At 34.4% G+C, this 21,563-nt stretch overlaps 1 protein-coding gene across 1 annotated transcript in view; it reads left to right on the plus strand.

Moving 5' to 3' along the window:
* The window catches only part of LOC107712775 (E3 ubiquitin-protein ligase DTX3L-like), a 5,470-nt gene extending 1,140 nt beyond the window's left edge, over positions 1–4,330 (plus strand). Inside the window, exons 2-4 of the mRNA XM_016518112.1 lie at positions 1,927–2,079; positions 3,272–3,483; positions 4,261–4,330. Of these exons, the coding sequence (XP_016373598.1) occupies positions 1,927–2,079; positions 3,272–3,483; positions 4,261–4,330 (435 nt within the window). The remainder of the gene's footprint in view (positions 1–1,926; positions 2,080–3,271; positions 3,484–4,260) is intronic.
* Positions 4,331–21,563: the final 17,233 nt, after the last annotated feature.

A 21,563-nucleotide genomic window follows, 5' to 3' on the forward strand; every position in this document is an offset into this window, starting at 1 on the left:
TGTGTGTGTGTGTGTGTGTGAATTATCTGGTTGATTAGCTCCTTGCACTTTTAATCAAGTCATCAAGACTCTATAATGCTCCTCAAAAAAATTCATTGCTGAATTGAGCATTTGTAATCAATATGTATGAGCGGAAAGAAAAAGTAGGGACTATTGTGTGTGCGCACATTTGTGACAAAGAGGCAGAAAAGACTCTACACAGAAAAGAATCTACACAGACGAACAGAAAAAAAAAAACTGTCATAAAAAAATCCTGTTTGTTTTGCCTCAAAAAAAAACAAAAAAACATAAGGAAACCGTAAACTTCTGTCCAGTCTGCAGATTAGTAAGTCCTTCTCTCTGCTCACGTCTGTGGATTTATTGTGTGCTGAAAGCAGGAATTCTCAATCTCTTCTCAGCCTGGAGTCTTTGGTCTCATCTCACTCTGAGCCTCTGCAGCAGATCCACGGCTTCATGTGCTGTCTGAGTGATATTTCTCTCCACGCTTCTGAGAATCAGACTACCTGTTTTTTATCCTTCCTTTATTAAATAATACTTTATAGAGTTGGAAAACCCCCTCGGTGTGTCATAAGGAACAGATCTCTACATACTTCGAATCAAATATGTGGCCACTGAATCCCTATGTTTGGGAAGTTATACAGTAGAATACTCTCAAGCATTGTAAAAATAAAGATTCATCAGATCGTTTGAGATAGCTATATGAATGCAAGTATCTTAACATAACTCTGTAGGATTTTATACTTTAACCCCTATATACTATTAATGGTAATTCAGTCCTGAAAGATCAGCGCAGAAATAACAACCTTAACAAACTAATATCACTGCAGCACACACACAATAGGTGGAGACAAGTGACTGTTTTTTATGAATGAGTCAATGAGTCATTCATTCAACCAATTAGTTCAAAAATGCATAAGGAACAGATCTCTACATACTTCGAGTCAAATATGTGGCCACTGAAACCCTATGTTTGGGAAGTTATACAGTAGAATACTCTCGAGCATTGTAAAAATAAAGATTCATCAGATCGTTTGAGATAGCTATATGAATGCAAGTATCTTAACATAACTCTGTAGGATTTTATACTTTAACCCCTATATACTATTAATGGTAATTCAGTCCTGAAAGATCAGCGCAGAAATAACAACCTTAACAAACTAATATCACTGCAGCACACACACAATAGGTGGAGACAAGTGACTGTTTTTTATGAATGAGTCAATGAGTCATTCATTCAACCAATTAGTTCAAAAATGTTGAGTCACTGAATAATTCATCTAAATGGTTTGTTTAAATAATACAAAATATAAGTAGATATTTTATTATATAGAAAACTTGCCAATTGTCTCATATTCTGATAAAATGTTTAAAAATAAAAACAATGCTTTTAAAGCCCTTTTATTACACTCTTAACAGAACTAAAGCTATCAAATAATGTGAGTATTTGGCATCCGTAAGTCATGAGGACACTCATAGCATACTAATAATGAACCACCAGATTAAATATCCATCATGATTTCACATGCAAAAAAATGTACATTAAAAGTTTGTGAAGCATTCTGAATCCTTGTGCAAACAAATGAAACAAAACAACATGCCATGCTCATCTGCTCAAATCCTTAACAACCCTCCCGTTATTGTTTTTTAGGTTTTAAATTATAAAACAATATATTAAGACAAAAATATTTGGACACTTTGTGGTTGTCAAACATTAGTGGAACAAGTTCATACAGTAATGAATGTAATAAACTATACCTGGTTACTCTGCACACATGTGTGAACTGTGTGAGCTGGAGACGGACATCATTCTTCCACAATCACCTATATGGACCTGTTAGTTAAAAATAATCAAAAATTAGCTCCGGAAAGTGAAATTAGTTCTTTAGTGTATTTAGTGTCTGTTATATTTTATGGCTGTTCACACAGATGGTCAAGGATCAAAAGAATACACTGATAAAACAAGGAAACCAGCCAGATGGAGGGCAGATGAATTGGAATATCGAAAGACGGAGTTTGCCGGGACATTCTGACTGTGACACCATTCAAATCGTCTTTCATTTTGATGATGGAATCCAGTCGGTGAGCTCATGATGTGCTCTTATTTTTTACTGTATCACTTTGACATTGTTTTAGTATCAAGGTGAATTGACACACCTTTTCAGTGTATAACTGACAACCCTAAAACATTTCAGTTATCCATCTTTCTGCTCTGTGGAATCTTGTCCAGGCTGTTTCTCATTCACTTCCACAGGGCAAATGGAGACACTGACGGATGTGTGCTGATAACTACTGAAATCCCCTGTTATAATAGACACAAATGCCTGAAGTATTTATAAAGCGCTGTGCTTGAGCTTTCATACAGTGTCCATCAGATTTTTTTTTTTTTTTTTTTAAATCATGTATTACAATTACAGAACATTAAAAATATTAATACTTTTAGGCCTGGTTTCACAGACAGGCCTTAGCTTAAGCCATGACTAGGCCTTAGTTAAATTAGGATATTTAAGCAGCTATATATATATATATATATATATTAGTGCTGTCAATGGATTAAAAAATTTACTAATAAATCACATATTTTTCTGAAATTAATCACTATTAATCCCACCTAACATTAAAGTTTTATATTGCAATACTTTCACATTCAATCTTCAAAGTAATGTAGAAACAACAAAGATAGCATATTTTTAATATTTGTTTAATTGCATCTTTTTTATGACTGAAGGCGAGTATCACTGATACTACTGATGTCTCTAGGAATTAGGTTTTTTTCCCCCTAATGTTTAGCTATTGACTATAGGCATTCAGCATTACAGTATAATTGAGAGCTATCAATTTGAACATTTAAATGTATAACTTGAAAAACAGTTTTACTATAGTCCCATCTAAGTGTTAATTTTGGTTGTGGCATGTAAATAAATGATTATAAATAATACAATAAATAAAATACATTCTTATATCATTTGTAATATATAATTTATGTAGAATATTATATTTTCTAAATAATTAATTGAAATTTAAATTAATTGTAAAGAATATATATATATATATATATATATATATATTTGAACATTTATTAGACTTAATAAATTGTAACATTTATTAGACTTAATAAAAGTTATCAAACACTAAATTCTAAATTAAATATAGATGAATCCGTAAAGCTACAAAAGTTATTAACGTTTTGAAAACCACTGCATTTCAGAGACATGTTCTTAAATGTGACTCATTTAAGTATGCAAGTGATCAACTAAAGTAACTCGCCCTGCAGGACAAGCATCCTCACCCAGGACACAGCTACAAGGGCACTGAATTTGTGGCCTACCTGCCTCAGAACACCACAGGGACCAAGATCCTCCGGCTACTGGAGCAGGCCTTCGAACACAAGCTGCTGTTCACTGTGGCGGTCAATAGCAGCGGTGAATACTGTGTGATGCCTGCAGATATACCCCTCAAGACTCTGGACAGCGGGGGACCTGGAAGGTATATAATAATTATAATTAGAAATATGATATTATGAATTCCAAATAATAGTTCAGAGGTCACCACAGTTCTTTTGAGTTCAAATATACATGTCACTTTACTAAAAAAAAAAAAAATCTGGAAAATATTTACTTATTATTAATTTTAATACTAAGTATTAATTTTAACTGTATTTTTTTTCTTCCCACAATTTTTAAAATTGAAAATAAATATTTTCAAATTCCCCTATAGAAAGATAAAACATTTGTTTATTTTTATTAAATTATACAACATTCAGATTTGTTCTAACTTAGAATAAAATATTTTATTGTTTTACACAAAATTCATTTTGTCTATAACCATAATGAAAAATGAAACAATAATAATATAAATAATAAATATATATTATAATAAAAAGTATATAAAATAATTCAATTTAATTAGATTCAAATGCTCTAGATTTTTTATGTATTATTTTATTTTAAATATAATATTCTACTGTAACATGTTATATTGTTTGTTTATTTGTTTTTTTTTACAAAGGTTAATTTAAGTTAATTTGTGTTGAAAAACCATAATGAAAAATAAAAAAGTAATAACTAAAATTTGGTGAATTTTTAAAAAATCATTATGTTAAACATTTAGGTTCACATGAAAATTTTGACAATCCCAAATTTTCTGCAGGTACCCCGGAAGTCTCCAGACTCCATTTTAGCTTAGTGCACCTTTTAATGTTAAATAGGATAAATAATAATTCATTTTAAATTTTCTACAATTTCCTCTCTCCTGTTGTGCCAGATTGGGCTATCCAGATCCAACGTACTTGAAATCAGTGAAGAAAAGTCTCAAGGTCAAAGGGATCAAATGAGAGAGGATGGACTATAATTACTATGACTGTTGATTCCCAACCTCATCACGACCCTGCATGATCAAAATATGGAAATGGATGTGGCATGATTAAATGGAGTTTGTCCAAATCTACAGAACAAGGCTGATCAGTTTGAGTTTATGAGGACCTTTATATGCCAGAAACTGAGTTGCAACGATGCACATGGCGACTTGTGAGATGTAGTGCATTTTCTATTAAACAGAGGAGTTCTAGCATGAAGTAAGACATTATTGTATTCACTGCAAGCCATTGTACAATGTTTGCTTAAAGTGCTTTTAAATCATTTTAAATTAAAATTAAAAACTAATTTAACCACTTTCTGGATTTTTCAGTAAATGTTCTTATTCGTATCTGTTATTTTAGGATTATTTATTTTCTGTTTATTAATATTTTGAATTAGATTTGTGCTTTTGTCATTTTTAATATTTTTAATATTTCTATTTAGCTTTAATTTATTGTTCTTTCAGTTTTAGTTTATTTAGCACATCAACTTAAACCTTTTTTTTTCAGTTTTTCATCTGATACCTATATTTTATTTTTCAGCTTTCAGTTAAAAAAGAAGATTTTAATTGCTTTATAAATGAATAAAATAAAGAGGAATTCAACTTTAAAGACATACTCTTCCCCACCTGCTCAGTCCGCACCGCCTGCCAGGTGAAGTCAACACATCCTCTGCAATATTTCCTCCGTGCCTGAAATGTGTCTGCACATTGCCGAGTGTGAACTTTCCCAGGCTGACGGTGGCCCTCTGTTCTCCTCAAACTGAATTACACACCAGGCTTCATACTCACAATAAAGAGTAATCGGATTGGCAGGCCCCATTAGAGAGGGCTCCGTCATCTCCAGGGGCGTTCTTAAACCACTTTCTCGTGGACGCTCCGCCAGGAGTCATCCGTCCCGACTGTCAGCCTCCACCACGACTCTGACAGCTATCAAATCTGTTCCTGCCCCATCCTCCTTCAATCTGGGTGGCTCTCTGCTCCTCCGTCACATCCCCCTCTCTCTCCGTTCATGACCCGGAGGAGCCGGGCTCTGTCTGGATGTTTCACGAACCTGCTTGAGACTACCTACCCTATTCATTGAATTATTTAACACTTACTTACTGACTTTAAATATGATTCAAAAACGTCCTTATTTCCTTATCTAAGAACGCGCGAGGCCATTTGTAAACTACATGTGTGCGCTTCGTATCATCCGCTTTGCTGTTTTTAGCAAAACAGCTCATTATGCTGCTTGACATTGCAGCATTTCGTATCATATTACTTTAATGTACTGTAGAAATAATAAACACACTGGTTTCTAGCGCAAATAGTTTTACCGTTTTATGCACTTACTGTAAGTTACTGTTATTCTTCTTTTTTACAGCCTCTAATTAGCCTATTTACTTATCCACCTTTTTCCAACACCCCATGATGCTTTGCACGAATTACAGTTAATCATTTCCGTCAGTGGATCAAATCAGTGGAAGGTTTGCTCTATGAATTACATGTTAAATAATATTTCTCTATGAATTACATGTTAAATAATATGTCTGTATTATGTTTTCTTAAAAATGTTCATTATAGTGATAATATTTCCAACTGATTTCTGTCATTTTGACATAGCCTAACAAATATTGTGTTTACTTGCTTTAGAAACATTCCAGTAGCCTACACACTGCTAATAGGGATTAAAAGTGAAAAGTGGAACCAATTACATTTTAAAGCATCCGTGAGAAAACAAACCTGGAAAGAGATGTAAGGATTTGGGGAGAAAAATGAGAGATTCCTAAGAAATAGTAGGCTAATGCTAATAAGTGCATTCCAGTTAATTATTCATGGGATATAGGCCTATTTTAAGTTAAACTGGGAGAGCAGACCACAAAAGTACAGTATGTTGTCTTTTTTCATACTATTACAGCGGGATACAGCTGAAGTCTCGCACATTCACCGAAAATGGCTTACTTCTGCTTTGCAAAATAATCTGGATATCTTAGATGTGAAATTGAGGTGAGTTGAATCATCGGTGACTCCTTCCTTTCCTCCTCGTTAAGCAATACAAAGTTCAAATCGTCATTAGAAATCGTTGGCGTTCTTCTCACGAGGGGAGTGTTTGTGGTGTTTTGCCGTGTCTTCCCCACTGGGGGGCTGAGTGTTGGTTTGTGCAGCGGCTGCTTGTGATGAATGAGCTGAGGAGCGTGTTTTCATTAGGCAGTTTAATTTGGAGCACAATTAGACTTCATCCTCTTTTAGAAGACAAAGCAGATTCTAAAGTTGTTAATTAAAAGGCCGAGTTGCAGACAGTGAAGATGGATGTGAACGGAGGGAATCCTCTCCAACAACAACAACACTGCACCCCAAATCAATTCCTCCTTGTCAAACTAGCTGCTGTCCTCTCCCCATCAAAAACTAGTTGGTAATCACTAGTTCCACATTTTGTCTTCTCTGTTCTGATTTGTTTGTTTCATTTTCGTTCCTTGCCTCATCTCCTCCGCTGTTGTCTTGTCTCCTCTCCTCTCCTCTCCTCTTTTCTCCTCACGTCTCTTTTTGTCTCCTCTCTTTCACCTCTCCTCTCTCTTCTCTATTTTTTGTTTTTCCTCATCTCATCTCTGCTCCTCTAATTTCATCTCATCATGTCTCATTTCCTTTTTCATGCTCTTTCTCATCTTGCCTCCTCTCCTCAGCTGTTGTCTTGTCTCATATCCTCTCCTCTTTTCTCTCTTCTGTTCTTCTCATGCTTCTTTTCATCCTCTCTTCTTTCTTCTCGTCTCATGTCCTCCCTTTTCTCCTTTTGTTTGCTCTGCTCTCATCTCATCTCGCCTCCTCTTGTCTCGTTTTCTCTTTTTCTTCATCTCAGCCGTTCTCCTCTTGTCTCATCTCATCTCAGCTACTTTTTCTGTCCACTCTAACCTCCACGCCCAAAGCCGTGTTAAACATGTTATATATTAATGATGACCTCGGGTCGGGTTCAGCTCAGCGCTTTGTTAATTGCGCTGCTCCTGTGGGACATTTAACTAAATCCCTTTGCAAATAACAGTACAGCTGCTCATAAAAACAGCGACTCTGAAGTGCACAAAAAGAAAACACAGGTTTCAAAACAGCACGTATCTCATCCGCCGTGACACAGGATGTTTTTTTACAAACCGTCGCGAAAGTCCGTAAGGCCATCAAAACCAAGAAAGCATGCTTTGACGGACAAGGCACATCCCATTTGTGTCCGTTTTACAGTCCCTATAAACCTTGGCGACAAGGGAAGTGAGAAACAATACAACGTCTCTTCGCTTAAAGCATCTATGCGAAATCGGCACCTGCCGCGGTGGCGCGGGGAGTGAATCTTCCGGAGGAAATGGTTTATGAAGTACTAAATCTCGATGTGGAGACGGATGGAGTGTTTCTAGCCCTTGTCCCTGCATGCTGATGGGACGGACCTGTCCCTTCAGGTTAACGCTGAGATAAAATGAAGGCCTAGGTAAAAGATGATACATTTACGAGGAGGAACGTTCGTAGGAAGGGAAAGAGGAATTACCCATAATTCTTTGCGAATGTATTTAGTGAAGTATCTTTTACAGAAGTAACAATATGAATTTTTGATGATGGATACCGAGTCTAGTCAATGCTAATCGCTCACAAGCTCGACAGAAAGAGCGAGAAGAAAGAACAGTAGATGTGTAGACACGTCGCAGATGGGGAGGGGAGAGTGTCTCGGTTTGATTTACGATGCTGTCGTTCGGTATCCTCTCAGGTACCTGTTGTCTTGCTTTCATAAAGCCAGCAACACAGACACATTCACTCTTTAGCCTTCTAGCTCCATTCATCATCGCAGAAGGTCCCCATTCGGCTCTTTTAATCTCAGACGCACTCACTCAGGCCCTTTGCAAGCACTCTTCTTTACATGACCAAATCAAAGCGGTCAGAGATCTGCCCCTGCGATAACCTCCAGCCTCTTTGTGCTCTAAGGTTAGTCCCGCAATGTATCCGGCTGCCACACGCAGTCACCGCGAACAGATATCTCACTCTGAGCTGAATGGACCCAGGGTTTCTAAAGAGTCAATGATACATCCCTGTGATAGTGGGGTCTACTTTGTGTCGGTGGCCTTTAGCTGAGACAGATGGAGAGATAGACGTGCTGCTCTCCACTTCTCCATTCTCAGTACTGTACAAAGAGCCAAGAGCTTTGGGTCCGAGCGCTATTAGGAGTCTGGCAATAGAAACTCACACATAATGGAACGCTGTGGTAGACGTGAACTGTGATGTCACTTCCTATCTCTCCAAAGTCACAGTGATTTCAGACAGCTAAAGACGGCAAAATAATGAATTATGCTATTGATAGAATTTTAAACAGCATGTAAAACACATGTTTGTATTACTAAAAGACTGATTATTTACTATGGATCCAATCTGATTTTGTTGGGGGGAAAAATCATTTGTCTTCTTGTCTTGTCAAATAACTGAAATAAAATAAGTTTAAGTATTAAAATTACTACAACTAAAACTGAAATAAATTAAAGCTATATAGAAATACAAACAACAAAATAATACAATGACAAAAGTGAGTAACAAATTACTAAAATTAAAATAAAAAATGAAAATATAAAAAGAAAAAGAAAAGAAAATATGAGTAAATGCTGTAATAGTATATAAATAATACAAAAATAGCACTGGAATTGAGGTAAGAAACAGCATGCAAAACTGCAATTTAAATGCAGGGAAGCAAAATTAAAAACTAAAATTCAATTAATTAAAAACTTTGAAAGCTTTTGAACTTTGACACTTTGGAGTTTGAAGGTTTATAGGTCATATGGACAAAGACAGACAGACAGACAGGATAGATAGATAGATAGATAGATAGATAGATAAGCTAATGTACATATTGAATTCTATGCACTGTAATTATTATTATTATTTTTTCAGTTCAATGTTAACAACTAAGGATGTTGATCTACATGTCATACTTGCATAATCAGGCTGTGATATGTACATTAAGATGCTTTGCAAGGATTTTATGATGCTTTAATACCGACTTTTCATCCCCAGAATTGATCTAAACTTGTCCTGGTGGGTGAACAGCTCCTCTAGGTGGATGAGTCGAACTGCCCAATCTCTCCTGGCACTTTGTGATTTATGACCTTTTTGGTGACAAATCGCCTCAGTTACACCGCATCGGAATAGCAGCGCATAGAGTTGGCCTTCCTTAAATCAATGGCCCATTGTTCCTCCTCCGTGGACTCTCTGTGGCTGCCGAACAGGGACAAAGCCACCCAGATCTGCTGGAGAAAAGCATTGCTTTTACGGAGCTCAAAAAATGGTGAGCTTCACATGTGCACTGCTGAGACAAAATAACTCAACATATTAATTTAACCCTGAATTATGATTCAGACATGTTCATTTTCATTATGATTCGTTCAGCTGTTCTTGATGGTTTGTCAAGCCTTCAGAATGAAAATATGAAAGTTTAGACTAGAGCAAGGTATTATTTAAAGGTTATATAAATCTGCCCAATTAACCAGTAGGGGGCGTCGCAAAAGCAACCAACCATAGTTTGCTTTCTGTGTGTGACATTTAAGGCCAGATACATCTAAAATCAATGACACCACAATAATAAACCAGCATGCAGAAAAGTGAAGGAAAAAAAATCAAACAAAGTCAGTAATTAAAGAATAGTTCAGTCAAAAATGAATATTTGCTGAGAATTTTCTCACCCTCACAACATACAAGATGTAGATGAGCTTGTTTCTTCGTCAGAACAGATTTGGAGAAATTGAGCATTAGATCACTTGCTCACCAATGGATCCTCTGCAGTGAATGGGTGCCGTCAGAATGAGAGACCAAACAGCTGATAAAAACATCACAATAATCCACAAGTAATCCACACCACTCCAGTCCATCAATGAACATCTTGTGAAGTGAAAATCTTTGTGTTTGTAAGAAACAAATCCATCATTAAGGCATTTTAACTGTAAACCATCACATCTAGCCAAAATACAAGCCTATAATTCATAATAACTCTTCCACCAGAGTCCATCCCCAATTGTCCTCTCATATTGAAATCCACCAACATATCTGTTTAGAACTGTTTTTGCTTGTAAACAGTGCTTGATTTGCACATGTTTCTCTCCTAATTCAGATGGTATCAACTTTTTCACTGGAGAAAGCAATATTATGGATAGAGGAATGTTGGTAACCAAACAGTTCCATATGGAATGGAAGTCAAATTTTTATGGGTGGACTATCCCTTGAAGGTCTGTCCATCCCTCTGATCAGCTAAAGATTCAGACTTGTGAAAAATGTGCCATAATGACATCACATCAGTCATCATGACTGACCATACAATAAACTCTGATGACTAACTTTGTTTTCCTGCTCCTAAAGGTCACAGTTTCCTCAATCTATGTCCAGCTGGATGCACTGAGAGCTATTCTATGTTACTGTTTTTATTATGTGTCCATGTCACATACAATATTTCTCTCAGGCCAGTGAATCGGCCTTTCATTGGTCTAATGCTGTATGTTGAAGTTGCATATTTTTCTCTTGGTAATAATGGAGAATTGTAGAATACAGTTTGATTATTTGAAGATGCCATCTGTCTGTTTTTATACTGACACAGTGTGTGAGAAAGTAATGAGGGTTGACAAGCTACACTGGCCATCCTCCAACTAAAGGTCACGTATGGTGGGCTATTGGGTTATTGATAATGAATAATTGATGGTTTTATGTTATGTGTATTCCACCTGTTCACATGAATCATAATGTCTGAGGCAGTCTGGCTGATGTGAGGTTTTATATCTGAATCTGTAATGACATTATGAAATAATGATTTAATGTAACAACATAATGAGCATAAATGATTACAAACTAAATGAAGCATAAGTATTTAAATAAAATCAAATGTGATGCACTACACAGGGACTTCTGGCAATGGTTTGGACTGTAAATTATAAGGGGGAGATCAATTTTACATTTTCATTGTATTTGTTAAGGTAACTTACAGTGAACAGTGATTATTGTACATAATCCAGCCAGAACACTCAGATCACAGACTAAGCATCTGCTTTTGGTTCCCAGATCTAGATTGAAATGCAGGGGTGACAGAGCCTTTGCTGTTTCTGGCCCCAAGCTATGGAACAATTTGCCATTGTCTATCAACAGCTGTCTGAGTTTAAAAGTCTCTTAAAAACGTTTCTTTTTCCCCATGCTTTTAATGTTTTGTGACTGTGTTTTTCTAATGATGTGTTTATTTTATTGTGTGATTGGGTCAATGTAATTGTGTACAGCACTTTGGTAAACTACGGTTGTTTTAAAAATGCTTTATAAATAAATTGAACATTGAACAAATTAACAGATTTTTACTGTAGAATTTTACTTATAGATTAGAATTGTACTTGAATTATATAGAATGCATAGTTATTCTTATAGCACTGTTTAAAAATTTGGGGATCTGTAAGATTTTTTAAAGACATGCTCACCGAGGCTGCATTTATTTGATCAAAAATACAGTAAAAACAACATTGTGAAATATTAGTACAATTTAAAAGAACTGATTTCTATTCGAACAAAATTTCAAAAGAACATAATTTTTTTAAATAGAAAGCTTTTGTAACATTATAAATGTCTTTACTGTCACTTTTGATCTATTTAACACATCCTTGCTAAATAAAAATTTTGTTTTTCTAAAAAAAAATTTGATTTAGTGTATATGCTTGACTTAGCAACCACTGCTAATTGATCTAACTGATTGGCCTGACTGGCCCTGTGTGAATGCTCTGGCTTCCTCTGGCCAAATAAAAAAAGCTGAAATGCCTTAAATTTAAAAGTCCGATTTTAAAGATTTCCTGAACGGAGTGTCTATTCTGATCAGCGGTTACAGCCATACAGCTGACAGAGTGAAGCGCTAATGGCAGACCTGAGAACTCTCTTTTATGTCTTAATAAACCTCCCTGCTCTCTTTCTCTCTTTTTCTCCTGCCACCAATGAGAGACAATGCTTTTTCTCGGTCTGAGAAAGGGGGCTGCCCACAGAGGATTAGCTTCCTGTCAGTAGGTCTGTCTCTTAATGAGTGGGACTTCACATAACCTTCAAACCGGGCCGTGGAGCCGCCCAATGCCTGACAGCTCGGCCCATCTCCCCTTGCACCAATAACTGTCAAGCGCTGATCTCTCTCTCCATCTCTGCCATGGCCTTGCTTGGTCTTAACGGGGGTCCCATAAATCTGCCTGGCCCTTTTCTCCCAGGTCTGAGTCCGGCCTAAAAAATGACAGTTCCTCAGCACTCATTTTTATTCTTTATTTCATCTCCTCCCGTCTATCCTCCCGACCTGTATTTAAAGCACTGATACAACGCCCGTTTGCCTATAGGGCTCGGGGTGCGAAGAGAGTGACTTCATAACTCACCTTAGATTAACAGAGAGAACGACCGCGGGAGAAAGAGAGGGAGAAGTATAGAAATTGAATGGGTTATGGGGTTATTTGAAGGGCACCGCAGTGGCTTTGTCATTATCAATGTGATCTTTGGCATCAATTTCTTATAACATAATACATCACTACAACCAGGAGCGGGGGTTTGTTTGTGGTCGAGGGTGTTTGCAAAGCACTGTAAAGGATTATGGTTCGCTCTGTGTCTCTTCATTACGGACCAGGGGCGAGTGAAAGATAGCATCAGTGTGTCCCGGGGCAGAGCACTATAAAGGGCGCAGGGCCTTACAGGCTCATCTGTGTGTGTGTGTGTGTGTTTTGTACACATATGAAGACATACATCACTGCCACTATGTTCAATTGTAAAATTGCTTTTCATGACAGCAGAATTCATGTTTATAGCTGTTAAGATTGTTTTGGAAAATAAGAATTCTTTAAAATGTAGCCTGTTTGTGTCTTATTTTAGTGTCCTGTTAACTCAAAATGCATGTCTGTCTGTGCGGTGTTAAAGAAAAGAAAAGAAAAGAAAAGAAAAGAAAAAAAAGATGGAATTACTACAATTATTAAAATGAATTGAAATTTTTAAATTATTATTTATTGTACGTTATTATTATTATTATATTATATTATATTATATTTATTTATTTATTTATTGACTGGCAGCACATAAGTTGCAAAAAATAACATCACCATAGCAATTGTAGTGGCTATATAAATATAATGAATTGACTATTTCTTTCAAAAATATAATAAAATATAAAAATATAATTATATTAAATATTAAATATAAAATTATATATATATTATACTTATAATAAATTATAATAATATATAATTACAATAACAATTATATACATTTTAGACTTATTATAATTCTATTTTTATATACTTTTTTGAAAAATTTATAAAATCCTTAAAATCCTTCAGAGCTAGTAGAGCAAACTGATGCTCGTATTTGAATTTAATTTCAGCCATGAATGGACTGCATTGCTTAGTTTTCTTTGGAATTAGCTTAGGAATAGTATTCCCTTCCTGTAGTGTCATTTCAAGGGCAAAAAAACAAAACAAAAGCAGTTTGGAATTCACCCCAGGTAAATCTCAGGTGGTATTGACCATACAACCATTCTCTCACTCAAAACACACACACACTCACACTCACACACACACACACTCACACTCACACTCACACTCACACCACACACACACACACACACAATCTCCCGTTCTTTATGTCTTGAACACACACACACACACACACACACACACACACGCAATTATAAAATTAGAAAACTAAACATTCTTAAAACAAGGTACATTTTCCTAAGAAGCTAGATTGTTTGAGGTATTAAAACTTTTAAGACATGCAAACAAAATTAGAAAAGAAAAAAAAATAGAAAAGAAAAGATCTAAAAAATGTCTCAAACTATGCTCAAATTTACCTAAAACCCCAAAGACTGCAATAAAAAGACTAAAAGAATTCAAACAGTTCTCAAAAGATAAATTCACCTCAGATATACTGTCCACATTCAATTTCTGGGTAATTTTAGTTTAACATCTGAGACAAATTTGATGCTTAAATTAAACAACTGAACTCCAATAAGCCTCCTGAGGTTTAAATGAGCAACATCTGTGCAATAAAACATTCCTCTGCTTCTCACTTCTCACTTTAACTCACCCACCCTGTTAACATCACCAGACCTCTCAAACAGATAACACATTTGAGTCCTATAATTCCATCTCCATGGCGATTATCACAGCCATTACTACAATCCCGATATCGTCCTTGATCTCTGTCTCTCTTCGTCGTCATTAAGCTTGAGCATGTTCAGAACACAGCATAACAAATGAGTCTCATCACTCGCCCTCTTCGCTCAACCAATTCTACCAAAAGTTTTTTTTTTTTTTTTTCTTTAAACGCCCTCCACAAGGGAATTGCAATTATTTGTCAGTTTAATTCATCTGGTCAGACACTGGGAAAAGAAAAGGGACAGGAGCTTGTGTTCGACATAGCGAGTGCTAATGATTCATGGTTCTGTCTCTGGGCCTGAATTAATATTTGAATGTAATTATTACTTCCTCTGCCATTAACGCGCAGGCCAAATGAAATCATGTGATTGAGGATTTCATTAATGCACTGAGAATCTAAAAGGAAAATAATATCACAGGCAAACTACCCCTGCAAATGAGTGGCTGGATGCTTTAAATAGACAATCTGTTGAGCATTCTAACGGAGGCTGATTCGTGCAGAACCTCATAAAGAGATTAAAAGGTAAAGACATTTTACTGATGGTTCACTTGCATTTACTGGAGCATGAATCAGTGGCAAAGGACAGACCTCAGACTTTTTACTATGAAATAGTAAGGGGATTTAAACCATTTTACTTGGTCTTATTGAAATCTATAAATTACAACATAAAATGTTCTGTTTAAGATGTGGCCTAGAGGTTAATGCACATGTTTTGACACATTTAGCTGTGGTACTTATTGATACATGTTTAAATCTGGTTAGTAATAATAATAATAATAATTCCTAATGTTGTTACCCCCTTTTGTTCACATTGTTTTCCAACTTACCTGATATTATGGAAGCCAATTTCTGCAAAAAAAATTTTTTTTAAATCATGCTTTGTTAAATCATAATTAGGGCATAAAAAGTCGAAAGTATTTCTTATAATTATGAAATAAAGTAAAATTATGACATACTAAGTCGCAGTTATGAGATAAAAGCCAAATTTATCAGTTAAAAAGTCAAAATACTGACCCATTTCTGCCACACAAGAAAAAAAAAAAAAGTTTTGGTAAATTATAATTATGAAATAAAAAGTCATACTTATGAGATGAAGTAGAACTATGACATGCTAAGTCAGAATTATGACATAAAAAGTAGAAATTATGACAAAAAAGTCCAAATTAAAATAAAGTCAATGTTTTAGTCATAATTATGACTTTATCTCAATTTTGATGCATTATCTCATAATTATGACTCAGTATCTCATAATTTCAACTTTTTTATGTCTTAATTATAACTTTGTGTCTCACAATTTTTATGAAATAAAGTAAAATTATGACATACTAAGTCGCAGTTATGAGATAAAAGCCAAATTTATCAGTTAAAAAGTCAAAATACTGACCCATTTCTGCGACACAAGAAAAAAAAAATCAAGTTTTGGTAAATTATAATTATGAAATAAAAAGTCATACTTATGAGATGAAGTAGAACTATGACATGCTAAGTCAGAATTATGACATAAAAAGTAGAAATTATGACAAAAAATTCCAAATTAAAATAAAGTCAATGTTTTAGTGATAATTATGACTTTATCTCAATTTTGATGCATTATCTCATAATTATGACTCAGTATCTCATAATTTCAACTTTTTTATGTCTTAATTATAACTTTGTGTCTCACAATTTTGTGTCTCACAATTTTATCTTAGTACCTCATAATTTCAAATTTGTGTCAATTATTACTTTGTATCTCATAATTTTGACTTTTTATCTAATAATTATGACATTATATGTAATATTTACGATTTACCACAGTATGTTCTTTTTTCTTATGTGCTGGAAATGGGTTTCCATATGATACATTCTACAAAATGGAAAGAAAGAAATATGCAAAATAAGATGAAACAAAACAAAATAAAATAAAAATGTTTTCAAAAATAGTTGCATCAATATCACATGAGCAAGAACAAGAACAATAGTGAATGGTCAGCAAATTTTTTATTTGACAAGATAAAGAAAAAGTACACCAACTTATCTTGGGTGCAACAGATTAATGGTCTCCATTCTGAGTTCACACATCCCAATCAGAAAACATGTTGAGTTTTTCCCACTGATTTTCTCTTGTGAGAAGAGGACAAGATCGGTGATGACAGGTCTAGTGAGAGGGAAGAGATGTCAAAGGGGCGCTGGTGACAGGCCTTATGCTGTCAGGTAGCGCTCACTCCCTATGTGCCCTCGGGATATGTACGCCGCTCCATGATGCTAGTAGAATTTAATCTGTGCTGATAGTATATGACATCTGCACGTCTGATTGTGCAGGAGAGATTTTTAGATGATGGTATTATAAAGTGTAACTAGGAGAAGGCCAAATTGGAGGGCAAAAGTGGTGTGGTAAAGAAGAGGGGTGATATTCACCATGTCACATGAAAATAACCTCACCAGCACCAATAACAAAACTCATAGGTGTGCCTCAGGTGCAACTTCAATGTCTTTGAATCCTACCTGGGTAACAGGTCGTAACTAGTCAGCTGGAAAGATTCACTCACTTCAGCCTGTATTCTCTGCACTGGGATGCCACAAGGTTCAGTGCTTGCACCCCTACAGCATTGCACTGTCACAAAGGCACTGACTGGAAATATAGATATCAATTTAAATGCAAAATTACTGTTATATGAATTTTAATTATGCAGATATTTTTTTTTTTATCTTTTATTAGTTTTTAATAAATTTTTAATGGGATTTTGTGTACTGTTAGCGTATTGATACTCTTTTGGTTGGAACAATTCTTTAAACTGCAGTTTGAAAGATTCAGACTGAATCACAAACGATTCAGAGTTCTTTCAGCTACTTAAACTTCTCACACCTGAGAGCGACCATTTCAGTCTTTCACTCAAGAGACTGCCGCACTAGAGTTTAACCTCATATTTAACCTTTGGTTAACCCCAATATTGAATTTATGGCTTACATCTTTGACCTCCAGTATGTATGTGGGATGTCACAGCATTTTTATTAATAATAAAAATAAATAACCAAAAATAATACTAGCTTGCAAAAACTGAGAAAATAAAAATAAACATGTTAAAAAAAAAGAAAAAAGGTGTATACCTAAAAAAAATGTTAAGTAAAATATTAGTTATGATAGGGAAGAAAATGAAAACAGTTAAAAATGCAATATTAATTAATTAAATTAACTTTTAGATATTTATCTAATCAAAATGTTGCACCGACTGTACTAAAAAAAAAAAAACACTTTACAAAAACTACTGGTGACAAAGCGCTACTGCAGCAGACTGAGAGACTGATGGCATCAGGCAGAAGGACTTCAGTTATGAGTGCAAGACATCCATGATGGATGGCTGCACCCACCAGAGCATATTGCTGCCCTTAGAGAGAAAATGTCCATGCAGAACACTGAGCCTAACACCACTGAGAACTGCTATATTTGTCTCCAAACAATGTGCATATGAAATGTCACCCTCATCCGTATTGAATGAGGAGGAAAATACAGAGCAGGAGCACAAAACTCAAGCAAAGAATAAAACAAAGAGTTTTTTTTAGAAGAGTTACACAATAGCAACAACTTAAGAACTATAACTTTGATTTTTGAACTATTCAGTTCTATGCCATAAATACATAATGGAAGACAGCTTTAAAAACACCTTGATAATTGCAGCTTCTTTTAGTGTATTTCCTTAATGAAATATTATATCCTAATGAAATATTACATATTAAAGCTTTTGCCACTGCTAGAGGGCGGGACATTCTCCTTAGAGCAACAGCAGAGGGAAAAATATAACTTTGGGATTGTTACAATTTTAAAATGTATTTGTAAGAAAATCTTGTGCTCACCTAGGCTGCATTTATTTGATCAAAAAAAAATATAGTAAAAACGGTAATATTGTGAAAAATTATTACAATTTAAAATAACCGTTTTCTATTTTAATATATGATCCTGCAGATATCATATGCAGGTTTGCTGCTCAAGAAACACTTATTATTATCACATGTTAAAAAACAGTTGTGATGCTTAATATTTTTGTGGAACCTGTCATACATTTTTTTCAGGATTGTTTGATGAATATTAAGTTCAAAAGAAGAGAGTTTCTTTGAAATAAAAAGAATGCAAAAGTCTTCACTGTTACTTCCGATTAATTCAAAGCATCCTTGTTTAATAAAAGTATTCATTTCTTTCAAAAATTCTTATAGTTCTGGTCCATGTTCACAGGAAGTGACTGTAATTTTTAAATGTGTATATCAGTTAAAAGTTTATTTAGTCAATTTTGGGGATATTATAAATGACCTCAAATCTACTAAATATGACTAAAAGCCACACAAGTCGATATAAAAAGTTATAGGATATAAAAAAGTGTGATCATGTTTGAGTGTTAGTACACGGCACAGTTAGCAGATGAGCGCTGGGTGCACAGGAAGTCACTGGTGATCTCTTTGTATCCTGGAGCTTCAGTAAGTCCACTGCCTGCACACAGACAATAAACCTCAGAAGCTGGTTTTGTCTTTACATTAGTGTCGTTTCAATCAGATGCAGCCTGCTGTTTTGTCTTTTGACCTATTTTACCTTCTATTAAGTTGTAGAGATTACAGTAGTTGGTGCCGTGATCTGTGACAGCATACCAGGTCTCTGACACTGACATGGCCTGGGAACAAGTTTAAATAGGTTATTTGGTTGGTCAAAAGTGATATTCCTATACAAAATGAAGTCAAATTTAGCTGATTGTCTGTTTAAACACTTACAGATACATGGCAGTGTGTGAAAAATCCATAGGAGACGAGTCTGAAGTTGATGTCATCAACATATTTCTTTACTGGAGTTGTGTGTTTGGCTGATATGAAGTGCACAGATGCAGACTGCAACTACACAAGAGAGAGAAAGCGCAAAATATTCATCTAATTTACATTGATACATAAACACATCTCTTTATGTCAAAGCACACACCTTGTAGATACATTTCTCTCCTCCCATGGCACAGGTTGAGATTGTCCTCCACTTTTTAATCTGTTTGACCAGAGCTTCATACACACTCCTGCAAGGGAGGCCGAAATACCTGGGAAAAGCCAAACACAAGTTCTTCTTCTTCTTCTTCTTTGACGTTTTATGGCGGTTGGCAAACCAGCTTTAGGTGCATTTACCGCCACCTACTAGGATGGAGTGTGGAGCAATGACGTTAAAGGAAAACTAAAAAAAAAAATAATAATTTGTAGTGATTCTTTAAATCCTGTTTATTATCTGTATCTTTGAGATACTTAAATAATATGTGAAACATTTATATAGTCACATCTTTATTTAACAATTTCTGAAGTGAGATCTGATTTATTTCTATATGAAGTGCTTCTGTAAGTTGTACTCTTTCGTTGTCATATCCTTTACATTTTATTAAAATATGTTCAACTGTTTCAGGAAGATCACAGTTACCACAAAGTCCAGACTCATGTTTTCCTATTATAAATAATGATTGATTAAGTGCAGTGTGTCCAATTCTAAGGCGAGATATTATGCCGTCTTCCTTTCTATTCCCAAAAATTCTCCTCTCATTTCCAACTGTTTTTTGAATATTATATAAATGCCGTCCTTTATTCTCACCATCCCATTTACTTTGCCATATATCTTTTAATGCTTTTTTAATTAGCCCTTTTATTTCTAATTTACTCATTGGAACATTAAATTCTATGTCTGGATGTTTTAATGTTTTTTTCGCTATTTGATCCACCACTTCATTACCTTCTATCCCTATATGTGCAGGAATCCATACAAAAGAGATAATGGTTTTTGTTTGTATTCTGAACAAACTTTGTAAAATGTCTCATAAAATGTCTTGTCTAGTAGAAGATTTACGACGTTTACAGAGGTTAGAAGTTAATGCAATCGGTCTGTAACTTGTAATTTGCGAATGATCTTTTCCTGGCTTTACAACCAAACACAAGTTCTCAATATAGCTAAACTATATACAAATGCTGCCATCTAGTGGAAACCGACGCTACTGCACTGACCACTAAAATTAATTTAGTACAATCAAATGGTCTTTTCCTAAACTCCACATCTACTTTATGTAGTTACATAAAACTATATTATTGTACTAAAAAACGGAACTGTAATTTTCCCCAAAATATCACAATTTTGTGATAAAAAATTATAAACAGGCAAAATATAGAAAAAAACCCCTAATTTAAAGTAAATAATTCATAAGAATACTTAGAAATTAAATACATTAAATATCGTATAAACATTATAACCAAATATAAGTAGCTTTATAAAAATAATACTTAAGCAATTGGAAACAAACAAAACAGCTAAAACTCCAAGATTCATGTTTATAAAAATATTTCATAACTTTTTTTTTTTTAAGTTATCAAATCAAACCAAACCAAATCAAAGTTTTTATAAATAAATCAGTCATGTGTTAGTAGATACTATAGCTTATTAATATTTGAATTAGTTTTATTTTTATATTTTACATGTTCATTTTAAATTTTAGTTAAAGTTTGAGTAATTTTGTTGTTTTTGTGATGTTTATTATTATTTTTAAACATATCTATATTTTTATATATACATATTAGTTATTTTAGTACATCAAGATAAAATAAACTCAAGGTTAAAGTAAACAAAAAAATAAAAATAAAAAAGTTTGTTTTTTTAAATGTTTTGTTTTATTTCAAGTAACAAAAATGTTTTATATGGTTTTAATTTAGTTTTACTTAACTATAATAACCCTCTAACAAATATAAATATATAAACATTTATAAACAAATTTTGAACAAATACATCTACATATGTAAACATTATATAATACACAAAATTATTTAAGTTTCCTATACTGTTTAAATTCTATAAGCAAATCTAATGCTAAAAATTTCATAATCTTTAATGCAGCTTTTTTTTTTATTTAAAAAAAAAAGGAACATAAAAGAGTAGCTACTTTACCACTCAACTTTGCACTGTGCATGAAGAGGTCCAGCAGAGCAGAATTCAAATGTTCCTAATGCAACAATACCAATAAAGAGCAAGTTAAAGAAACGCATGATTATTCTTAGTCTCAGCTGCAACTAGTTTAGTCAGAGCTGAAAGTTTTCCAGAGGTCTTT

Source organism: Sinocyclocheilus rhinocerous, unplaced genomic scaffold (genome assembly GCF_001515625.1).
Source record: "Sinocyclocheilus rhinocerous isolate Xijiao unplaced genomic scaffold, SAMN03320098_v1.1 scaffold1740, whole genome shotgun sequence".
NCBI classification, from domain to species: domain Eukaryota; kingdom Metazoa; phylum Chordata; class Actinopteri; order Cypriniformes; family Cyprinidae; genus Sinocyclocheilus; species Sinocyclocheilus rhinocerous.